Genomic DNA, 19,361 nt, shown 5'->3' with positions numbered 1-19,361 from the left:
GATCTGTGGATGCATCTCATCAGGTCCATGACTTACAGCTGCCTTTCAGTACCTAAAGGGTTCTTAAAAGAAATACGGGGAGAAACTGTTTAGCAGGGCCTGTTGTGATAGGACAAGGGGAAATGGTTTTAAAATAGAGGGAAGTGGATTCGGACTAGATATAAGGAAAAAATTTTTTACAGTGAGGGTGGTGGAACACTGGAACAGGCTACCCAGAGAGGTGGTAGATGCCGCATTCCTGGAAGCATTCAAGGCCAGGTTGGAGTGGGCTCTGAGCAACCTGATCTAGTTGGAGATGTCCCTGCTCCTTGCAGGTGAGGTGGACTAGATGACCTGTAAAGGTCCCTTCCAACCCAAACTATTCTGTGATTCTATGACTTGTGCACCTTCAGGTTCCTTAGATGGTCTCAAACCTGCTGTTCTACAGTGGGCAGTTCTTCATTCTCCCAGTCTCTGCCTTTGGCTTCTACAACTTGGACAGTACAGCTATATCCCTTGCCGGTAAAGACTGAGGCAAAAAGGTTGCTGAGTACCTCAGCCTTTGACATGTCATCAGGAACCAGGTCTCCCACTTCCTTCCAGAGAGGGCTCACATTCTCCCCGGTTTTCCTTTTATCCCCGACGTACATATAGAAGCTTTTCCTGTTGCCCTGGACATCCCTGGCCAGATTTAATCCTATCAGGGCTTTAGCTTTCCTAACCTGATCCTTGGCTGCTTGGAGAATTCCAGTCTCCATTGAACTGCATATGAAGTACTAATTTTTGCCTGTGCGGAAAATTAAAATTTAAGTACAATTTCAGAGAGGCTATTAATCAGAAAAGGAAGTCGAGGATAAAGGGAAAAGATGATTACAGGCACTTCATTTAAATGAGAATTATTCCCTAATCACTACCTTTACAGAAAATACAATTGCCATAAAACAGCCCATACATAAATCTATCTGGAACTCTAAGTTACAGCTTGCTAGCTTTCACAGACCAAGAATCTCAGTGAGAGAATTAAGTCAGCTCACAGTCACAAATTTTACTCTCACCGTTTATTTCTCCAATATGACAGTGGAGTGTGTTGTATTGCTAAAACCAGCATTAGTATATTCTTTAAAACACTACAGCCTGCTGATTTCAGAGAAGGTACTAATTTGTATACTGCATACACATATGAAAATATAATGGATAGGTACTGTTCATTAAGTGACATGGACAACAGAATATGATTGGTATTTCTATGCATACATGTTACGTGATATGGGGAATGTCTTGTTTTTCTCATCTACATTTAATAATTTTTTTCTTTTCAAATTAAGTTTAGGCAATCTCAGTCTCTAATCAAGGCAACTTCTCATTAACCCTGTTAAAGAGGTTGATAAATCCATGAGAGATTTCTGTGTTTCCTGGAGCCTGGAAATTTGCACTAAAGAAGGGCACGAATATTACTGCGTTTTGGATAGTTTTGGTTTTTTTTAAAAAAAAAACACCCAAACTTTCACAAAGTCACACTCTGAGTATTTATGATGTCTCCACCTAAAATTTTTCAACTCATCTTCCAGTTTCAAACAAATTTAATAGAGGGTAGAGGTCTCAGAATTCTAAATGGGGTACAACTAAGTTGAGTGAAAATACTTTCTGTTTGCACTAGTTGGGACGGAAAACCTGTTGTAACATATTGACTGAGAAAGAAATGAATGAAGTGACAGAGAAAGATATCCACCACATCAATCAGTCATTGCTTCTACAATTTTTGTCTGATATGACCTTTTCCAGAAGTACTTTTATATCGATTTAAATATTTGTGTTTTCAGATTAGAGAACTAAGTGTTGCCAAGAAGGGAAAAAAGGAAAATATATGAGCTCTCAATATATTCTCTTCTGCCAAGGACTGGAACAAAGACTGACAGTGCTGGTGACGTACTAAGAAAACAAGCTGTAGATGATAATTACTATGATTGTTATACAAGAGCAAAAATGTCTTTAAAACATAGATAAAGGACAGCTCAAAAACAGCAACAAACTTCTGAAAAACTATCCACTTCCAGCTCTGAGTCTGAAGATTTGATTTGGATTATTGAATGCATAGAACAATAGCTCAAGAGTAATTTGCAAAAGGGCACGGAAGCCTGGATGATGGCTTAATAGTGTGCTTCAGAGAGGCTGAATTCACTGTTCTACTGATACTGAAGAATATGGTAGAAATCCTAGTTTAGTAACCTCAACTCAAAATTAAAACTATTGGAATAAATGTTTGTGTATGTATGTACGCACACATATATAGCTTTATCATCAGGTGTGTGAACTTTAAAGCCTTTACATTTCCTAAGTGACTTTTCAAGAGAGATGGTCATCATGTTTTAAATACAGAGGTGTTATGCTATTTGATTGATGGTTTAAATTATAATTTGCCTAAAGGAACAAGAGAGTACAGCTTCTGGTTATCAAATCTAGTGACATATTTTCCCAAGAACTTACACCCCATTTGCTGGTTGACATGGAATGAACAGGTCAGACAGCACAACCCTCTTTAGGTCAAGAGTCTTCCTTAGGTTTCTCTAACCTACAGTTATGAATATAGTAAATTACGTCTAATTCCTGATGATACTGTAGCCATTACACTATCTCAGTTCAAGTCTAGACTAAACTTCTGGGAGATGGAAAATAAAGTATAGCATTTTGTTAGAGCCCAAGTTATAACCTCTGGGTTGTAATAAACTAAGTCCTTTCTACCATTCTTTGAAATAGCTGCCTACTGTTCACTAAAATCAAGTAATTTATAAGTTCACTGTATCTTGACTCCTTGAGTCTTTTCTTCTGTTTTTGAGAAATTCTTCTTCTAAACAGAATACAAAAACAGAGGAGAAACCGCAAGTGATGAAAGCAAGCTATGAACACCCAATGCAAATGCTGTATTCTGTTTACAAATAAACTACTGAGAGAATAAAAAACAAGGCAAAGCAACTGAAGGGGAAAAAAGCTACCAAAATTTTACAGCTCTAAAGCAGTAATTTTAGGAGATTATTTTAATTACATTCAATTATTGAGTATATTAGATGATAAAGCCAATGACTAATCAGAAAGACAGGCTTTATAGCAATGATTATCTCAGCAGCTAAATGATTTAAACTGACAACATACACGAACTTTACCTTGTTTAGCCCTGTATCCTAAAAAGAATATTTTCTGTAGCGTGTTCTCTAAAAGATAGCACTGATGTGTCTTTGTTAGAAGAAAATAAGTAACACTGTTTGTTTGCATAGTAGACTAGGAGGCAGGCAGTGTATTTTTAGCTACTGTTAGTGCAAAAGCCTCTTGGAAGTGTCTCTTACCGGTTCTCCTGCACTGCCTGTTGCATGATGGCAATAACTGATGAGACCAGGGATGGGTTGTTCACCTTTTGCCATGATAACAGCTGAACTGGTGTAGGATGGATGCTTCTAATGCACAACACATAACAGCTATGAATACAGTGACAGGAAAACATGAAACTATACAAGCAAATGACTGAAAGGGAATGAGTTGAAAAGAAGTGTGACACTGAAATGTCAAGCTCATATGAACACAGTCAGTTTAAATCTCAGGTATTTTCTGCCTTTAGAAATTGCACATATTATTTATATTTGCCTATATTAAAATAAATTAATACATTTAATATTTTAATTAATAAAAACTGAAACTTGCAAGTGATAGTTACCTTAATTCATCCCTGTAAAGATATATGTAATTGGGATTGTCTGTACATGAGGAGATGACCTCCAGCTGCAGCTGTCTTAGAAATGTCAAGATGTCTCAGACCTGAATTCACATTTCTGGAGTTAGAATGTTGCTGCTTTGGTTTAGAAATTGTTTAATATAATTTTGAGCTACTTGGATGTTCAATTCCCATAACAGGAATTAAAAGTACAATTTATGGAATAAATATAGAACAAAGCAGTTTGGAAAAAAACCTTTCCAAACACATAGGAATACATTGTCTTTCCATTTGAAAACTGAAGACACAAAACTGAGGTAAATATTTATATATTGCCTCAAACAATAGGATATTTCTTTGGAAAACATTTAAAATTTGAACTGAAATAATTTGCAAGTGTTATCTAACGTTTTCCTTTTGTAGTCTCAAATTTATTGTTTTGGTTTGAGCAATGCTGATCTATGATTACTTCTTAAAGCAAAGCTTTGTTACAAGACAATGTGGTAACATTTAGTTTTGCAGTAGAATTTCACATCTCTTATGCAGACATGCACAATGGAATACAGTAATCTGCATAGCTTACTACTTAACCTGCTACCTATCTGTCATATTTTTTTATCAATGTTTTTCAAAACCAACATTTTATTTTCAAAATAGATATTATGGCTTAGCAAATTTTGTTGCAATTCCTTAATATGCCACCTACTGGACTTTGCATGTTCAAGCATATGAATACTTTGAATTTTAAAAAAAACAACATTAAAAATAGTCTGCCACATCAGAATAGTATCACAGAATTGCACGTCATCATCAAGATAATAAACAATATATCTCCCATTGAAATTTGAGATCACCTATCGAAACACAATTCATACATTTTATGAAGCTATATTTCTACAAAAACGTACCTAAAATACATCCGTTTGACCACACAGACACCAATGTATAGTCGTAACATGTGAATGAATATTGGTGGAAAGTACCTGAGATAGAAACTAAAGAGTGTCTTAGAGAAACAAGCCAGACTCACCTTAGCTGCAATGGCTGCTGCTGTTATATGTGAAGAACTACTGTCCTCTGTTGAGGCAACTCCGCTATCCTTCTTCTCTTCCTCCTCTTCCTCACACTGTACTCCTTTGTCTTCTGTTTGCTTGTGAGGGCTGGTGGTTGGAGGAGGAGAAAGAGGAGGTGGTGGTGAAGGCAGATCTTCAAGCTCATCGTGTACCTCCTTTACTTTTACAATGGCATCCCGCAAAAGATCAATGGCGTGAGGTAGGGCTGGCAGTATAAACTGAAAGCATTCCTATGCACAACAAGAAGAGAAATAACTATGAAAAGTTACCTGAAGAAGTCAATAGGGATTTTTCAGATTTACTTTTAAAAGATACTCAGGATTTAGATGTACCTTTTCACCTGATCATAGATAAAACCTTAAATGCCCTATGCAATTGCTCATAGAGGGTAAAAAAACCCCAAACTTCAGAATCAGCACTGGGGACTAAATGATACATTTTTACCTTTTTTAATACAAATATATTAAGTTGAACAATGGAGCTACTGTAATTAAGCTAATATTGGATTAAAAATTCAGAAAACAAGAGTTAAACTTTCATGAATACATAATACAGAGACCTGTTCACAGCAGTTGTCAGAATGCTACAAAAATGCAGAATAAAAACATTAACTCTATCCCTGCAGGGATATTAGCTTCAAATAATTCCTATTATGTTCCTTCACAATTAGAGAACAATTTATAAGGGTTTCCATAATTACACTTTTATATAATTATATCCTTTTTTATTCATGGACTTATCTTATATATTTGGAAGACGGAGAAACTACACTGGTGTCATTATAATATTACGTAACTCAGGAAAAAATATTCATAAATAATCTACTTCTCAAACCTCTCCTTGCTCTATGATCTTAAAATCAATTAGAAAGTTTATTTTATATGGCTAGAAAAAGAAAAAATGCAGATGCCATGTAACTGTTCTTGTTCCATAATGGGCACACACATATACAGCTCTCTCTGCTGCTAAAATATGCTAGTATTTAATCAAATCAAATCGGAACCTCAGGACGTCACGCAGTGCAGCCTCCTGCTCAGATCAGGGCCAATATGAAATTCAGACAGGTTGCTTAGGGCTTTGTTCAGTAAAGTCTTGAAAAAAATCGAAGAACAGAGACTCCACAACCCTTCTTGACAACCTGCTTAATTACCCTCAAAGAAACCTTTTTATCCAGCTGGAAGTGACCTGCTTCAGTTTATGACTATTGTCCCTCATTCTCCAACCCAGGCATCTCAGTAAAGAGTTTTCTCTATGTCATTTGAGTAGACTGCATATAAACATTAAATTATAGGAAAATTATGGTAGGGTCACAAGACTGAATTGCCATGGCAGTGCAGTTAGGGAATACACAAGTTGACAGAGAAAGCTGACATTATTCCTTTTGTGGCACTTAACTTTTGGTTTTGTTTCAAGTATAAAAAAGACTTTTTTAAAAATGTATTTAACATTTTAGAGTATCCAGAAAATAAACAATGGTAAACATTTTGTAAATACATACTGTAACAAATATTTTCAATAAATAAAAAATGACTATGTAAACAAAATAAAGAGCAAACTATCCATCAGAAATTACTAGAGTTTATATAAGCTGTTTTGTAAGTCAAAAATATGACTCACAAACACTATGTTTCCTCAATGCTTCTAAATAAGACCCCACCTTTCAGTCACTCCTTTGAGAGTAATGAAAAGTCAGGCTGCTTCATAGATTAAAAAAAATATATATTTAAAAGAAAATTTATTTTTAAATTTTAGGTTTAAAATACTGAAGCATACAATCATAATCGCATCAGTAAAAAAGCAGATCTCAAGTAAGTGGTAAACAAGGACAAAGTCTGTGAACTGACCAATAATCATGAAAAGGTACATTAATGATTAACTCATTAGAGAAGCATGTTCTTCACTCCTACCACCGAAATAAAGCCTTGCTGGCCTGACCGTTGATGAATAGGTTCCCATAAAGTATTCTAAAAGCTCACACTATTTGTAAAACTACTTAGTCAATTGTTAGTACAACTATGAAATTTGCCATAGACCCAATGATTTCAATGAGCATCTGGTAATTTCATACTTTGCCCTCCTTCATAAAATTAAATACCTTTTTCAAGGCTAAAAGAAAAGAAAATGCACCAGAACAACATAAAAATGGAAGTATTCGACAGATCTTGATTCAGTGGCACACGTCACACAAACGTTCTCTGGAGAAAACATGTTTGGCATGCATTGTGTTCATTTTTGAGATAGAGCATTTACACTGCTGCCGTTTTCTAATAATATTTTTATATTTTATTAATGAAATATGTATACTGCTGCAATTTCATAGCTTTTTATAAGTGTCCTATATGATTGTATTAATACGATGTAAAGGAAATTAGCAAGTCATAAAAGAGAAATAAGAGAAATTCCTGGTAACAAACTGTCCTATTTGGTTCCTGAGATCCAGCCTGTTATGGAACAATTTTCTCTACTATTCATCTTAAAAATCTTTGCTGAAATCTGGTAATTTAAAGATGTTTCATATTAAAATAAATTGTGGCAGAACAGAGTATCATCATGACATGAACAAATAAATCATCAGTTTATAAAAAGCTTGCTTGTATAATGAAATCATATGACTTTTTTTCTTCTCCAGTATAATTGCCTTTTTTATTACTTACTTTATATTGAACTATTGTTAAAATACTTATTAACATTTTTTCATTTATTTTCTTCTTCCTCTTTCTACAATTTACTCATCATCACAGTCTGAGTGCCTCACAGCAGAAAATGGCAACTTTTTTTCTGTACCTAGCATGTCAGGAGTGCTACTGAACACAACAAAAATCATTAGAGACTGTAGGCTATTTCATCTCTTTCATAATTCAACAAAAGAAATACAGACTTTTGAAAAAATCTTCTTAATGGTGCACCAGTTCTCTAAGATGTGGGGCCCACTGTTATGTTAAATACAGGTACATCTATATGACTTCCCACTCATAACTGGAAAACTTTCAAGCAGGTATACTCCTGCCTCACCATTCTCCAAAGCTTGTTGCATGTTTTGAAGGCTTTTAAATTTCTTTTCAATTTTAGAGTCTCATAGATTTCCTATAAAGGCTCCAAGGAATGGTAGAATCATAGAAGAGCTTACTGAGTCCTTGGACTGAAACTAGTGGGCAACATATCTGAAAACCTGTGATGGTTGCTTAAGATAACAGTATTTAAAACTTTTCCTCTTCAACTTCCAGGTGACAGTCCACAAAAACACTCTTTATTTATCTCCAGCCATAAGTCTTTCAAGCAACAGTAACTTCAGGGCTGTGCTACCAAACACATTAGTACTGTCTCCTCTGTGACTGGGTACTACTGGTTCAGAAGACACTGATAAACTACCAGGTACACATTTGTTAGAGGCCAGAGGGAAAGATATTTTTTAACAAGGCCACTGACATAGTCTGAACCCTGGAGAAATACATTATTGTGACTGATGGGGGATCTGCCTTAGCAGTTTTGTATGAGGCTGTACAGCCCACTATTCAGCTCTGCAGTATTTGTGTGGAGAAGGTTGTTTTTCTGGATCTACCAGCCAACTACACAGAAAGAGGAGCACTGGAAAGATCTAGCCTTATTAAAATACAAAAAAAAATTCCTCCTGATGTTTAATTATGTTTCTCTCAGCTCTACAGTCAGAGAGTAAGCAGGATTAAAATATAAAGCCTAACTTCCTTATCCAAACTGAGAAAAATTAAAGAAGAAAAAAAAACGTATAAAGGGTGTAAAGTCTGATACCCACATGCAAAAGATTTTTAAATCCTCAAACTCTTTAAAATGATGTTCCTTTTTTTCCCTCCTGCTGATGAAAATTTGGAATATTATTCATACTCCAGCAAGTTCTACCATAGACTAAGCCTTCCTCTTACTTCTGTGTGAAAAAGAACGCTTTCTTGGAAGCTGTGGACAATACAGGGATCAGGTACAGGCTGACTTGGGAAAGAGGAACTGCAAGAGATCATTAGAGTCTTCATTAGCACAGTCTGCTACAGCGAGTGTTCTCTTGCACTACACGTAATGAAGTCCCGGTCACACAGTAGCTTCAATCTGATTGGAACTGTATCCTCCCTGACTGACAGTGACGGTGTGTTCAGTGATATGAATAAGCATTTCAATTGACTTTTATAAAATTTGTTGTAGTGGGTACTTTCTACCATTCAGAACAACGGGAGGTACTTATTGTGGGTCCTCAGTAGCAGACCAGTAAGAACACTTCTTACCTGTGACCCTTTCTTGCTACCTGGAAGATTAATTATGAGAGTTTTCCCTCTGATTCCACACACAGGTCTGAAAAGAAAGAAACCCAGAGTGAAATTCCTGCATGCAAATTTCTCCACTATAGAAACAAGAACAGAGCAAATAAGATAAATTTTATTATTTATCAGAATTTGTAAACTCAGTTTCAACATCTAAAAATATTTGCTGATCATATTCTCATAAAATAGCTCTGAAGAAGCTCAGCCGAAAAAGCATCAAACAAGGCTGACGGAGTCTAATATTTAATTGATAGTATAAACACTGGCTAGATTTCCATCTTTTTTAGATCTGTGTAGCTCCCTTAATTCTAGTGTTTATTTGCATTCAACACATTCTTTGACATAGTCCCTGTTTGCTCTACACATGGTTCCTTTGTAATGTAACTGATGGTGTCAAACACTATTTCCCTTGCCAGGTAAAAATGCTAAGTCAGATTGGTTGCATTAACTCCAATGTCTTCATTTTTTTAAAGATGCAACATAAGAAAAGCACAGAGGGAAGTAATTCTCAAGTGAAAATTGCACTTAAGCAATTCATAACTAATTCTTCCCAACAGTCTTTCCTTTCTCCTCAAAAAAAAAAAGACGAAACCAACTATCAAAGACAGAAGATTTTGTTCTAATTTTTGTCTTTAGGGAATTCCTTTCATCTTGATGCAGGGCTAAACTTAGACACACAAGTGCTGAATGCTTTCTGTTGTTTAGTTTGCCTCTTCCTTCTTTTAGCTAAATATTGTTAAAGAAAAAAAATTCAAATCACTGGATTTTGTCTTGAGGTTGTAAAGAGTGTCTCTTGCTTTTCTAGACTGTTTACAAAAGCAGTGGTGAAAAACCCAGGGCTCGGATATAAGGATAAGACAAAAGTAGAAGGACAAAACCAAACCACAAAGATACGGAGGCTACAGTTGAGAGAAACTGTGTAACAATCTCTTTATCAAAAAAACCCCATGAGCCATAAGTGAAGACAGAATAGAAAAGAAAATAACTTCTTGGTAGGGCATTACCAAAAATTTTGAGTTAAAGGACATGGTTTGTGAGGTAGACAACTTCCCTGGATTTCTTCTTATACAAATATTCTCAGTGATTAATGTCATTTATTAGTAGCATGGCATTTTCTAACAGGGCAGCAAGTATTCTAGTGACAGCTGTCATAATGCTCACAATTAAATAGCACAGAGACAGTTTCTGTGCCACAAAATGAACTTCTGATACCATAGTCAAGCCAGCCTGAAGATAAGTCTTATTTTTCAACTGACAGCTTGATTATTGCCTGACTCCTAGCCTCTGTTTTCCCACATTCACTTCTTGCACACTATATACCCTCATTTAAGAAAGAATTCCAGGTAGTTGAGGAATACTCTACTGCAATACAAAGATGAAGAGCCTGAGTTAAAGAAATGTGCTCATTTACTCTTGTTGCAGCAGTCAAACTTACAGAGTACAAACTCAGTCCAGTAAATCCCCCATGTGGGATACAGTTTATGACAGATTCAAAATAAAGGAAATAGAATTACCCACGAAGGAATTAAAATCAGGTGGAATTGCATTTGGCAGATAGCTCCTTTAATAATCTTCTTCCTGGCTCTTTTATTTTGCTTTAAACAATTTTGAATATTATAAGGTAAATTACCAGTACAACCAATCAAGACTAAAAAAAAAGACTAAACCAGCAGCCATGTTGAAAGTTACAAATTTCAGACACCAATAACCACATCTAGTGTCTCAAGACAGAAATGAAGCTGCCAAAAATTTCTCAAGACAGCATTGAAAAGTAAGTAAAAGTACCTAAGAACTACAGAGCTTGCAAAAAACATTGTGTGTGCTCACAACATAAAACCACACAAAATGTGCATGCACGGTGGGTAATCTGAGAGATAAATTAATGATATTCCCCCAAATGTAGAACAGTTGAGGGAGATGCTGTCGATCTCATGTTGTCATCAGCCTTGTGATGCAACGGACAGGAATTTTAAGAAAACACAAAGAAGTCTGAGAAAGAAGAATAGAAATAGAAGCAAGGGAGTGGAAGGAAAAACAGGATGTAAGAGAAAGAAAAAATTGAATGTGGGAGGAAAGAAACACGGGTCTGACACAGAAGTAAGAATGGAGAACAGGATCTCTTTGGGAAAAACTATCTCCCTGGGAAGAAATCATGCTGCTAAGAGCAGAATATATGGGCAAGGAGACAGAGAGTGCTTATAAAAGCCTCAATAAAGACCAGCACAGCATGGATAGTTGACAGGAAAGGAATCAAGTGAAGGGAAGAGAGAATTCTGGGCCAAGGACAGTTTTGGAATGTCACAGAGGAGAAAAGAAAACACTTTCAGAAAACACATAAGAAGGTCTATGACACTCTAAAATACTCCCTGCTGGACCTTGGGACTGAAAATGAACTATGAGAATCTCACTGCCCCTCACTTGCCCGTAAGTATCTGTGAATCCAGTCCATAAAATAACTCACCACTTCCTAATGCTGGCCCATAGTCAGGAAGACAGCCTATAACTCATAACCGTTTTTCAAAGTTCATGTGATAAAATTCAACATGATCGACCTAACATTTCCAAACCTCCAGGTGATTTATACAAGCGTCAGCTTAATGTTGCATAATGGAACTTCTGCTTTTGTTTTTGAAATTGCATGCAAAATTATTCATCAGAACTTCATTTCAAAACGAAGTCAAATGAGAGGTAAGCTTAGGACAAGTGACGCTTGATCTTAAATCCTTTGAAAAACTAGGATCTACATTTCTCACACTGTGTACCTAAAACTAGTATACGTTTCTGACCTCTCTTAATATGTGCCTTAATTCTCATTGTAAGGGGGGATTACAATGCTACCTCAATTTAGAGAGTTTTCTATGAAAATATGGTAACAATTTGTGTCTTAGAATAACAAATTACACAAGAAAAATCCCAGAGGAAGTGAGTACACATTCAGAGAAGATTCTGAATAAAAAGCACCAAAACCAAGACAGGATTACACATAGGACAACCAAAACAAGAAAATTTCTTTCATCCATCTTAAGCATTTACAGACAAATTCTATTAAAAATGTAATCGTAACACACGTGCATTCATGCAGAACTGAGATTACACAAGAATCTTAATGCTGTAATTTTTAATTCTTGTGTACTTAACTTTATGATCTGAAAAGTGTTATGAAAATAATGGACTTTTGCATGCTGATTACTTTTAGGCCTGAAGTAAAGGTTTTCACTGGGTAATTTCTTAAGGTACAGTATGATTGCATGCAGTGTTTTTGTAATGTTATCTCCCATCATTCTCATCAATTACTATTGAAAGCGGTTGTAGTTTAAGGGACATTTTCTTGCTATATGTACAGAAAAGTCAGGTTGCAATCCAGCATTTTGGTTTTGCTACCATTACAACATCCTTTCAGCTATCCTGATCACACCACATTCCAAATCAAACTTGGTAGTGTCATCTAAAGGACTATTCTTTCTTGACCGGAAACAGTATAACTAAATTAACCTTTCCTCTCCTTGTGGTAGCATTCTCTTATCCTTTCCTTTCAGATAAAAACAAACTATGATATAAAAAATTATAACAGATTAAAAAAAATGAAAGTATTTACCAATTTGGACAGAATCTGAAGGTGTTAACTTGGTAACATTGCCCTCTCAGATATGTGATATGAAAAGTTTTAAAATACCTTGCTGAATCACTAAACCTCTCATCTAAATGTCCTTTAAAAATGCAAGTATCTGAATACAAAGTTGCAGATTTTCAAGTTCCTTCTTTATTTCTTATGTAATTATTTCCTTGTTATACCCTCATTATACAATGAGAAATCAAAAACCTGTAACAGCCATTGTTTCTTAGTTACTAGGAAATAATGTGCAAGCACAAACTAACTTATGAAAGGTACTGGTATTGCTAAGTCTATCACAGGTAAAATGAGGTAAATTGAAGGAATAAAACAAAAATCAACTCCAGAAAGAAATACAGGCTAAGAGATGTCTCTGATAAAAACGAAACATCAACAAGTAAAGAAACAGTTACTAATTATTTAGTAGGAAATATGAGGCTCTAGGAGTTAAAGTACCATATCTGAAAGCACAGGATAAAATACCATTCAACCTATTCAGAAAGCTTTTGCTGATACTGGAATAAAAGCAATATTGAAACAGTACATTTGTATTCATCAAAGGTTTTTTTGCTAAACAAAACATTTCAGTATTTGATGAACAATGTATAAAAGAATTCTTCACTCACCACTGAAATACCACGGCTCTAGGATGAAAAGACAGCTGTTTAACAGCATACATAAATATTACAAATAACCTGGCACAGAAAGTAGTGGAGGATACAGTGTCTAACGAAGATAACAAAGGGAATTAAATGAGAGAATGCCATTACCATTCTTGGAATTTGACCACTTCTGGTCTTCCTAACAATGGCAATCTTCAGTTATTTGTGTATAACCATTTCAAGACAATACGTATTTCTAAGGAAATAGTTCACCTCAGATTTTGAAGGAAATAGTCTTACCTAGAGAGCATGCCCAGAGGAGTAACATTAAGCGATCCCATCAGCATTGCCAGGGCCATCCCTGGGGCTTCTCGCTCTATTACTTCTTTAGTGGCCTGCAATAAAAGATTACATTGCAAAGTGAGTGAAGTACAAGGACAAGACAAATATGAAACCAGCTAAACTTTGGGTAAGAATATCTCCTTTTTTCTGTTTCTTCCAAGAGACCTCCTTGCTAAATTCTCAACACTGAAATATGTTGAAGGATTTTCTCTTGGTTGTGTAAAACGGGGAAAAACAAGGGGTTGGGAAGAAGCACTGCTAGCTGTACTGTAAAGACTGGTATAGACTGTTAAAAGACCCTGTATCTATAGGAAGTCTTAACCAACACCACATAAATAACAACAACTCCCTTTAACAGAAAGGAAAGGCCAAATGTAACTGCCTTCTCTTTCTCATCAGTCTCATGTACATTTTCTCACTGAGATTTTCCCAGGCATGAGAAGGGTGAATTAGTCTGTGCAGAAGACAGAAAAAAAAAAAAATTTGCAAAGGGAAGCCCATACAGCAGGCAGGCAGGAAAATAGTAAAATGGTAATGATAATGTCCAGAGGCTGAGGCCTTCCCTTTTGATCATGTCAGCAAAACAGCAGTTCCAACTAGGCTGGTGCCTTTTATTTACAAGCGGTCCATATGCAGTGGGCATTGAGAAGCCTGGAAGCAGAGTCTGAAAATTCTTGTCTTTTTAGTCCTTTTTCCACATAGGGAATCAGATGGAAAACCGTTTTTCTGGGACATGCGCAACCTTCTGTCCTTACTTCCTAATACAAATTTTCTCATGCACAATCCGTCCAGACTCCCAACCTCTAACTTTAGGCAGGACATAACACCTCAAAGGAAGCTAACAGTCCTACCCTCTCTTCATTTCCCTCACAGTAGTTGCTGTGCAGTAGATCATCTTGTTTCACGTTCTGAAACAAGATTCTAAGTTACAACTAAATGTTGTCACAACTAAAATGTTATCAATGCTCAGAAAAACTGTGAAATCCATTGTAAAACATCCAGGCAAACTACAATGCTTTGATGGTACAGCTATTAAAGCAGAAATAGAAAAGCACATCTTAAATGTAAGGACATCTTGAATAAGCTAAATTTTCTTGGCAGTTTGATAAAGGAACAGAATAAAATGGTAAGAAAACCAGACAATAATTTTGTAGGAGAGATTAAGTTATAAAACACATCCTTGTACTTTCGTAAGCTCCTAGTTTACAAATAGAAAACTAAGTCACAGAGAAGACAAATGACAGAATTAACCCAATGGCATCCCTATGAGAAGGATCTAGGAGTCCTAAACTATCCATACAGCTAAAACACAGCAATAAATAAAACAACAAAAAAAAATACTCCTGAACAGTACAGATATTCAAGTGGCCATATTCTCAAACACTGTCACTAACATTTAATAGGTCTTACAGGAATATGTCAGTATCAGAAGACATCAGACACAGCTACCAAGTAAACTTTCAGATCTTTTATTAATAAGCAAGCTTGGTATGCACTCAGATGTGGGAAAAAAAAGAACTTTGGTTTATACAAAACCAAGCAATTTTAATTCAGTAGCTGACACCATGGTCTCTTTTATTTCAAGCATAGCATGTTAGTCTTAGTATCTGCCATCCTCTACGCAGAAACAGAAAAGGTAAATCAATACAACCCAGTATCTATATTTCTACACAGGGGAAATGAGAAGAAGCAGGCTAGGAATGATGCAGACAAAACAAAAACTTCTCCACTGAGGGAGATCACCCAAAGATATCTGCTGAGGTATCAAGTTATCAATCATATTAAAAAAATCTTAAAACTATCCACAGACCTGATGATTTTTATAGTATAGAAGAAAAAAGCAGTGCAATAGTGAAGGCACACATTGTTGACAATGAAAAAATTGGTGAAACATGGAATTCTCTGTGTGTGCATACATAGTAAATCTATATCTATGCCTTTTATTTTCAGCTAATACCCTGCTTTAAAGCTATTCACAACTGGTTTTAAATATAAAGTGCATTTTGAGATTTCTTTTTTTGCCCTTGAGCACAGCGACACTTTGAAGATATCATTAGTTAAAATTCTAAACAGGCTTCAAAGGTAGTACAAGATGCAAGAGAGTTCCATAAACAACGATCCTGCAGCTTGGGGAGTCCTTCAATGAAATTCAAGTCCATTCTCCAACTTCACAAGCAAAATGACCTTCACAAAATGTCACTGCTAGCAGGCAATGTGATTATTAAAAATGTATAGACTAAGCAACAAAATCTGAAAGGGCAGAAAGTCCAAACAGCAGTAGAGCCCTCAATAGAAGGTTCTAAAAATACTTGTTTCAAAATATATGTGCTCATATTTATTACTGCGGGCAGACTTCTACAAACATGGGAATGCTTCCTGTTTTCATATTTGCAGCCTGACTGGATGGACGTAACCAAAAAAGGCTGTTGCTAAGTAAATAACTTTTGCAGTGACATCTGCTCTTGAAATCAGCCACTGGAAAGTCCACTCTTGGGATGTCCTCAAACAACGCGACTTAAAATGCGCAGTGTACAGGAACTGAAACCACCATCACACTAGGAAGCAAGTCCTTAATTAGCTATACATATATGACTGAAATTAGCTGTGCTGCAGTGATTACAGATACACGGTGTCTATTTGTAACAACTCTTTGTTTCACCTAAGAATGTACCAAAGTGCTGACAGATAGGTTTTCTAATACTTCTTTCAGGTTTGAAGGAAGGGTGGAAGAGAGCTGTCACAACTATATTTTCATTTATGTTCAGCTCAGGAGTTAACTGTCTGGTACCAACACCTACCTGCATGCAAACTACTACAGAATTAGTGGCTCAGCACCTTCACATTTTACCTGTACTCTAGCAAGGCTGAATTAAGATTGTTAAACTTTTTCTCATGGGCAATTTTTTTCCTGGTAGTCTCAACATCAGTCAGCTCTTGCCTGCTGCAGGGGGCAACAGTGTTGGCACAAAATGAATCACAAATTAAGGCTGTTGCCCCTGGCTGTCTAACAACAGTGATGATGATACTACTACATGGGCAGAAGCAGGAAAAAAATTATAAGGAGATTTCATTCAGAGCTGTAACTGATGCCTTCATCAGGACTCAAGCTATTTCTCAAACCTGAGGCTGATGACTATATAAAAAGTATGTGGAAAATACTGGACCAAATTTGCATGAAATACTAAAATGACAGCAAATAAGTGTCCCCAGTTTCTTCTGCATAAGGTGGCAGTGGAAAGACAGATGCATACAAGATAGATGTGGAAGAGAGGGGTTCCACAGAAGTGGAAGTATTTGAAGGTAAAAGAAAGAGTTCAGGAGAGACACAGAAATGCAGAAAGGCCAGTTTTGAGGTTGCAAAGAAAGGTGAGGTTTGTAGTTTAGACAGGAGAAGGGAATGTGGGAAGGAGGAAGTCTAAGTGGAAAGGCAGAACTGCAGAGAGGAAGTCCAAGCAGCAGGATTGTCAGAAGGGCAGCAATAAGAGCAGAGGAAGGGTAAGTGAATGAAGTGAGCGGGATGGAATTAAGACTACACAAGGCGGCTTGGACAGACAACACATGAAGGAAAAACTCAGGAGAAGTAAAAAGGAAGACAGGACGTAATAGAAGCATCAGGCTGTGGGAGAAGCAGGGAGAGAGAAAATGAGACTGAGGTAAAATGGTAGTTTCTACTCCAGAGAGGAGAAGTAGAGACTAACAATTAAATAATTATTTTGCGGAACTACTCAGGACTTACTAACAACATCTGTGAGAGTAGTTGTTCTTATATTTCATTGCTATATGAATAAATGCCATTTATTTTAAAATACATTTTTGATTGTTTTCAAAGCATCTTTTTACTGGAGATAGGGCATTATGTTCCCAAACCAACTGATATATTTTTAGATATCTTTGACGTAGTTGTGGTTGCTTAACAGATGGCTCACTGCCAATTGGTTTCACAGAATTCTCTGCTGCTTCACTGCCTTTCTTTGCCTCCACATAAATTAAGCTAGTTCAGTTCGTAACCTGTGGAAGCCCTCCCAGGCAGCTTCTGGAGGACATACCCACTGCAGACTGATTTAATTAAAAGACTACTCTTCTTGAAATGTTCAGAAACTCCTTTTCTTTGTCTTTCAGGTATTAAACACAGCAAAGTTTGACCTCAATAATAAGTAATGATCTGAGACATTTCATACACTCTTCAGCAGTTTCGGGATGGTAATATAGTTTTATCTCTTCAACTAAAATGCAAATATGAGACTGAGAAGTCATAATAAATGTGATTAAACTAAGATGATCAAGACTGCCTCTGTTGAAAACAGTATTTCTGTTGAAAAAGGTAAAATCTATGACTCTGCATAGCATATCATTAAGCTATTTATGCAAATTAAAGGACAAATTTGCAGATAATCTATATTTAACAGACTACAGAATTAGCACAGATAACATTTTATCACCTATTTGAGCTTTCCATTGAAAGCGGAAGTCTTGGAAGGGTCTAGCCAAAGAAATATCTACATACTTTCTGCAACAGAGCTCACAGACCACAGTCAAACCTCAGAACACTGGATAAAGAATTATGGAGATAGATCAGTCAAATATGCAACAAAAATGTCAGTCATGTCTGTCAACCAGTTGTGTAAGAAGTATATACTTTAGGAACAAAAATTGCATCCCTCAGCTTGGAGATGAGATACCTTCTTCAAGGTTATTCAGCATACCTCTGATGGTAATAACACATGTGCCTGTAATTTCTATTCACAAGTCAGCTATTTCAGCTTATTCTCTACTTCCCTACTCTTATTTTGCAGGGGAGAAAACAGAGCTTACATGGAGTTAAACTGATTAGAGCTTCTCACCTAAAAATCACTTATCTATGTCTTCTCTTAGTACAATAAGAAATACATGTTGCAGCAGTTGGTTTCTTTCAATACACTGAAAAGTTTTTGGATAAGGATCAGTTTTGAGTCACTCATTCTCACCACCATACTTGTCTTGCCTTGAATTTTTCTTATTCCCTATCCCAAATAACCTTTGTCTTTTTTATGGATGGAAGACTTGACAAGAACCATGTTCTCTGATGTTCTCCAAAACATAATTTCTTTGGTTAATTGCTCCGTTAATTTGACAAATGGATAAAACCAATCACATATGCTATCGATGAAAAGCAATGCAAGTCAAGCAGGTTTGTAGAAGTCTCTCAACTTGTCATCAAAGTTAATAACTTTCTAACAATATAGTGGCCCTAACACATCATTGGGTGCTACAGCCAGAGATACACCATCCAATGGCTGTCCTTTCACATCTATGCAATTACAATTATCCCTGACTTCCCAATGTCAAATCAGTTGTCACAGATCCACGTAAGTCAAGAATGGCCTGCATTCAGAGGGCAATGAATAGCTGTTTCTGGACAGGGTGGATTCCAGAAGTAGGTGTTTGCTGTCATTCTAGAACTTTTGACAGATTCACACCTACACCAATATACCTGGCCACGGGCACCTTAAAAGTAACACCCTGACAGTCATCGTCAACTCAACATGAGTCCTAACGACGAGGGCCTCTAAAAACTCATCAACTGTTTACCAGTCCTAAAGTAGTGGAGAATAACTGATGTAAGGCTAAAGTAAGCACCAATTACTATGTTTGGGCTCACAGGACGCACTGATGGTGGCCAGGTAGACAACAGGCCAGTGCTGCCCTCGATGCGTGTGTTTAGTTCTCCTCATGAAGTGGGGTTCTGGTTTCATTTAGTGAGGGGGGGCCTAAGGTGGTAGCTTCTGTAGGAAA

At 36.4% G+C, this 19,361-nt stretch overlaps 1 protein-coding gene across 17 annotated transcripts in view; it reads right to left on the bottom strand.

The window, feature by feature from the left end:
* Window positions 1-19,361, bottom strand: part of GPHN (gephyrin) — a 313,321-nt gene that overhangs the window by 113,415 nt on the left and 180,545 nt on the right. For 11 of the 17 annotated variants that reach the window (XM_086748177.1, XM_086748178.1, XM_086748161.1 and 8 more), the window contains 4 exons: window positions 13,548-13,642; window positions 9,000-9,066; window positions 4,710-4,982; window positions 3,318-3,425 (listed from right to left, as the gene is read on the bottom strand). In XM_086748177.1, coding sequence (XP_086604303.1) covers window positions 3,318-3,425; window positions 4,710-4,982; window positions 9,000-9,066; window positions 13,548-13,642 — 543 coding nt within the window. The remainder of the gene's footprint in view (window positions 1-3,317; window positions 3,426-4,709; window positions 4,983-8,999; window positions 9,067-13,547; window positions 13,643-19,361) is intronic. The other 6 variants (XM_086748166.1, XM_086748174.1, XM_086748175.1 and 3 more) reach the window with 1 other exon arrangement.

Source organism: Chlamydotis macqueenii, chromosome 5, assembly GCF_036417535.1.
Source record: "Chlamydotis macqueenii isolate bChlMac1 chromosome 5, bChlMac1.mat, whole genome shotgun sequence".
Classification (NCBI taxonomy): Eukaryota; Metazoa; Chordata; class Aves; order Otidiformes; family Otididae; genus Chlamydotis; species Chlamydotis macqueenii.
This window is presented reverse-complemented; position numbering and strand designations above follow the sequence as displayed.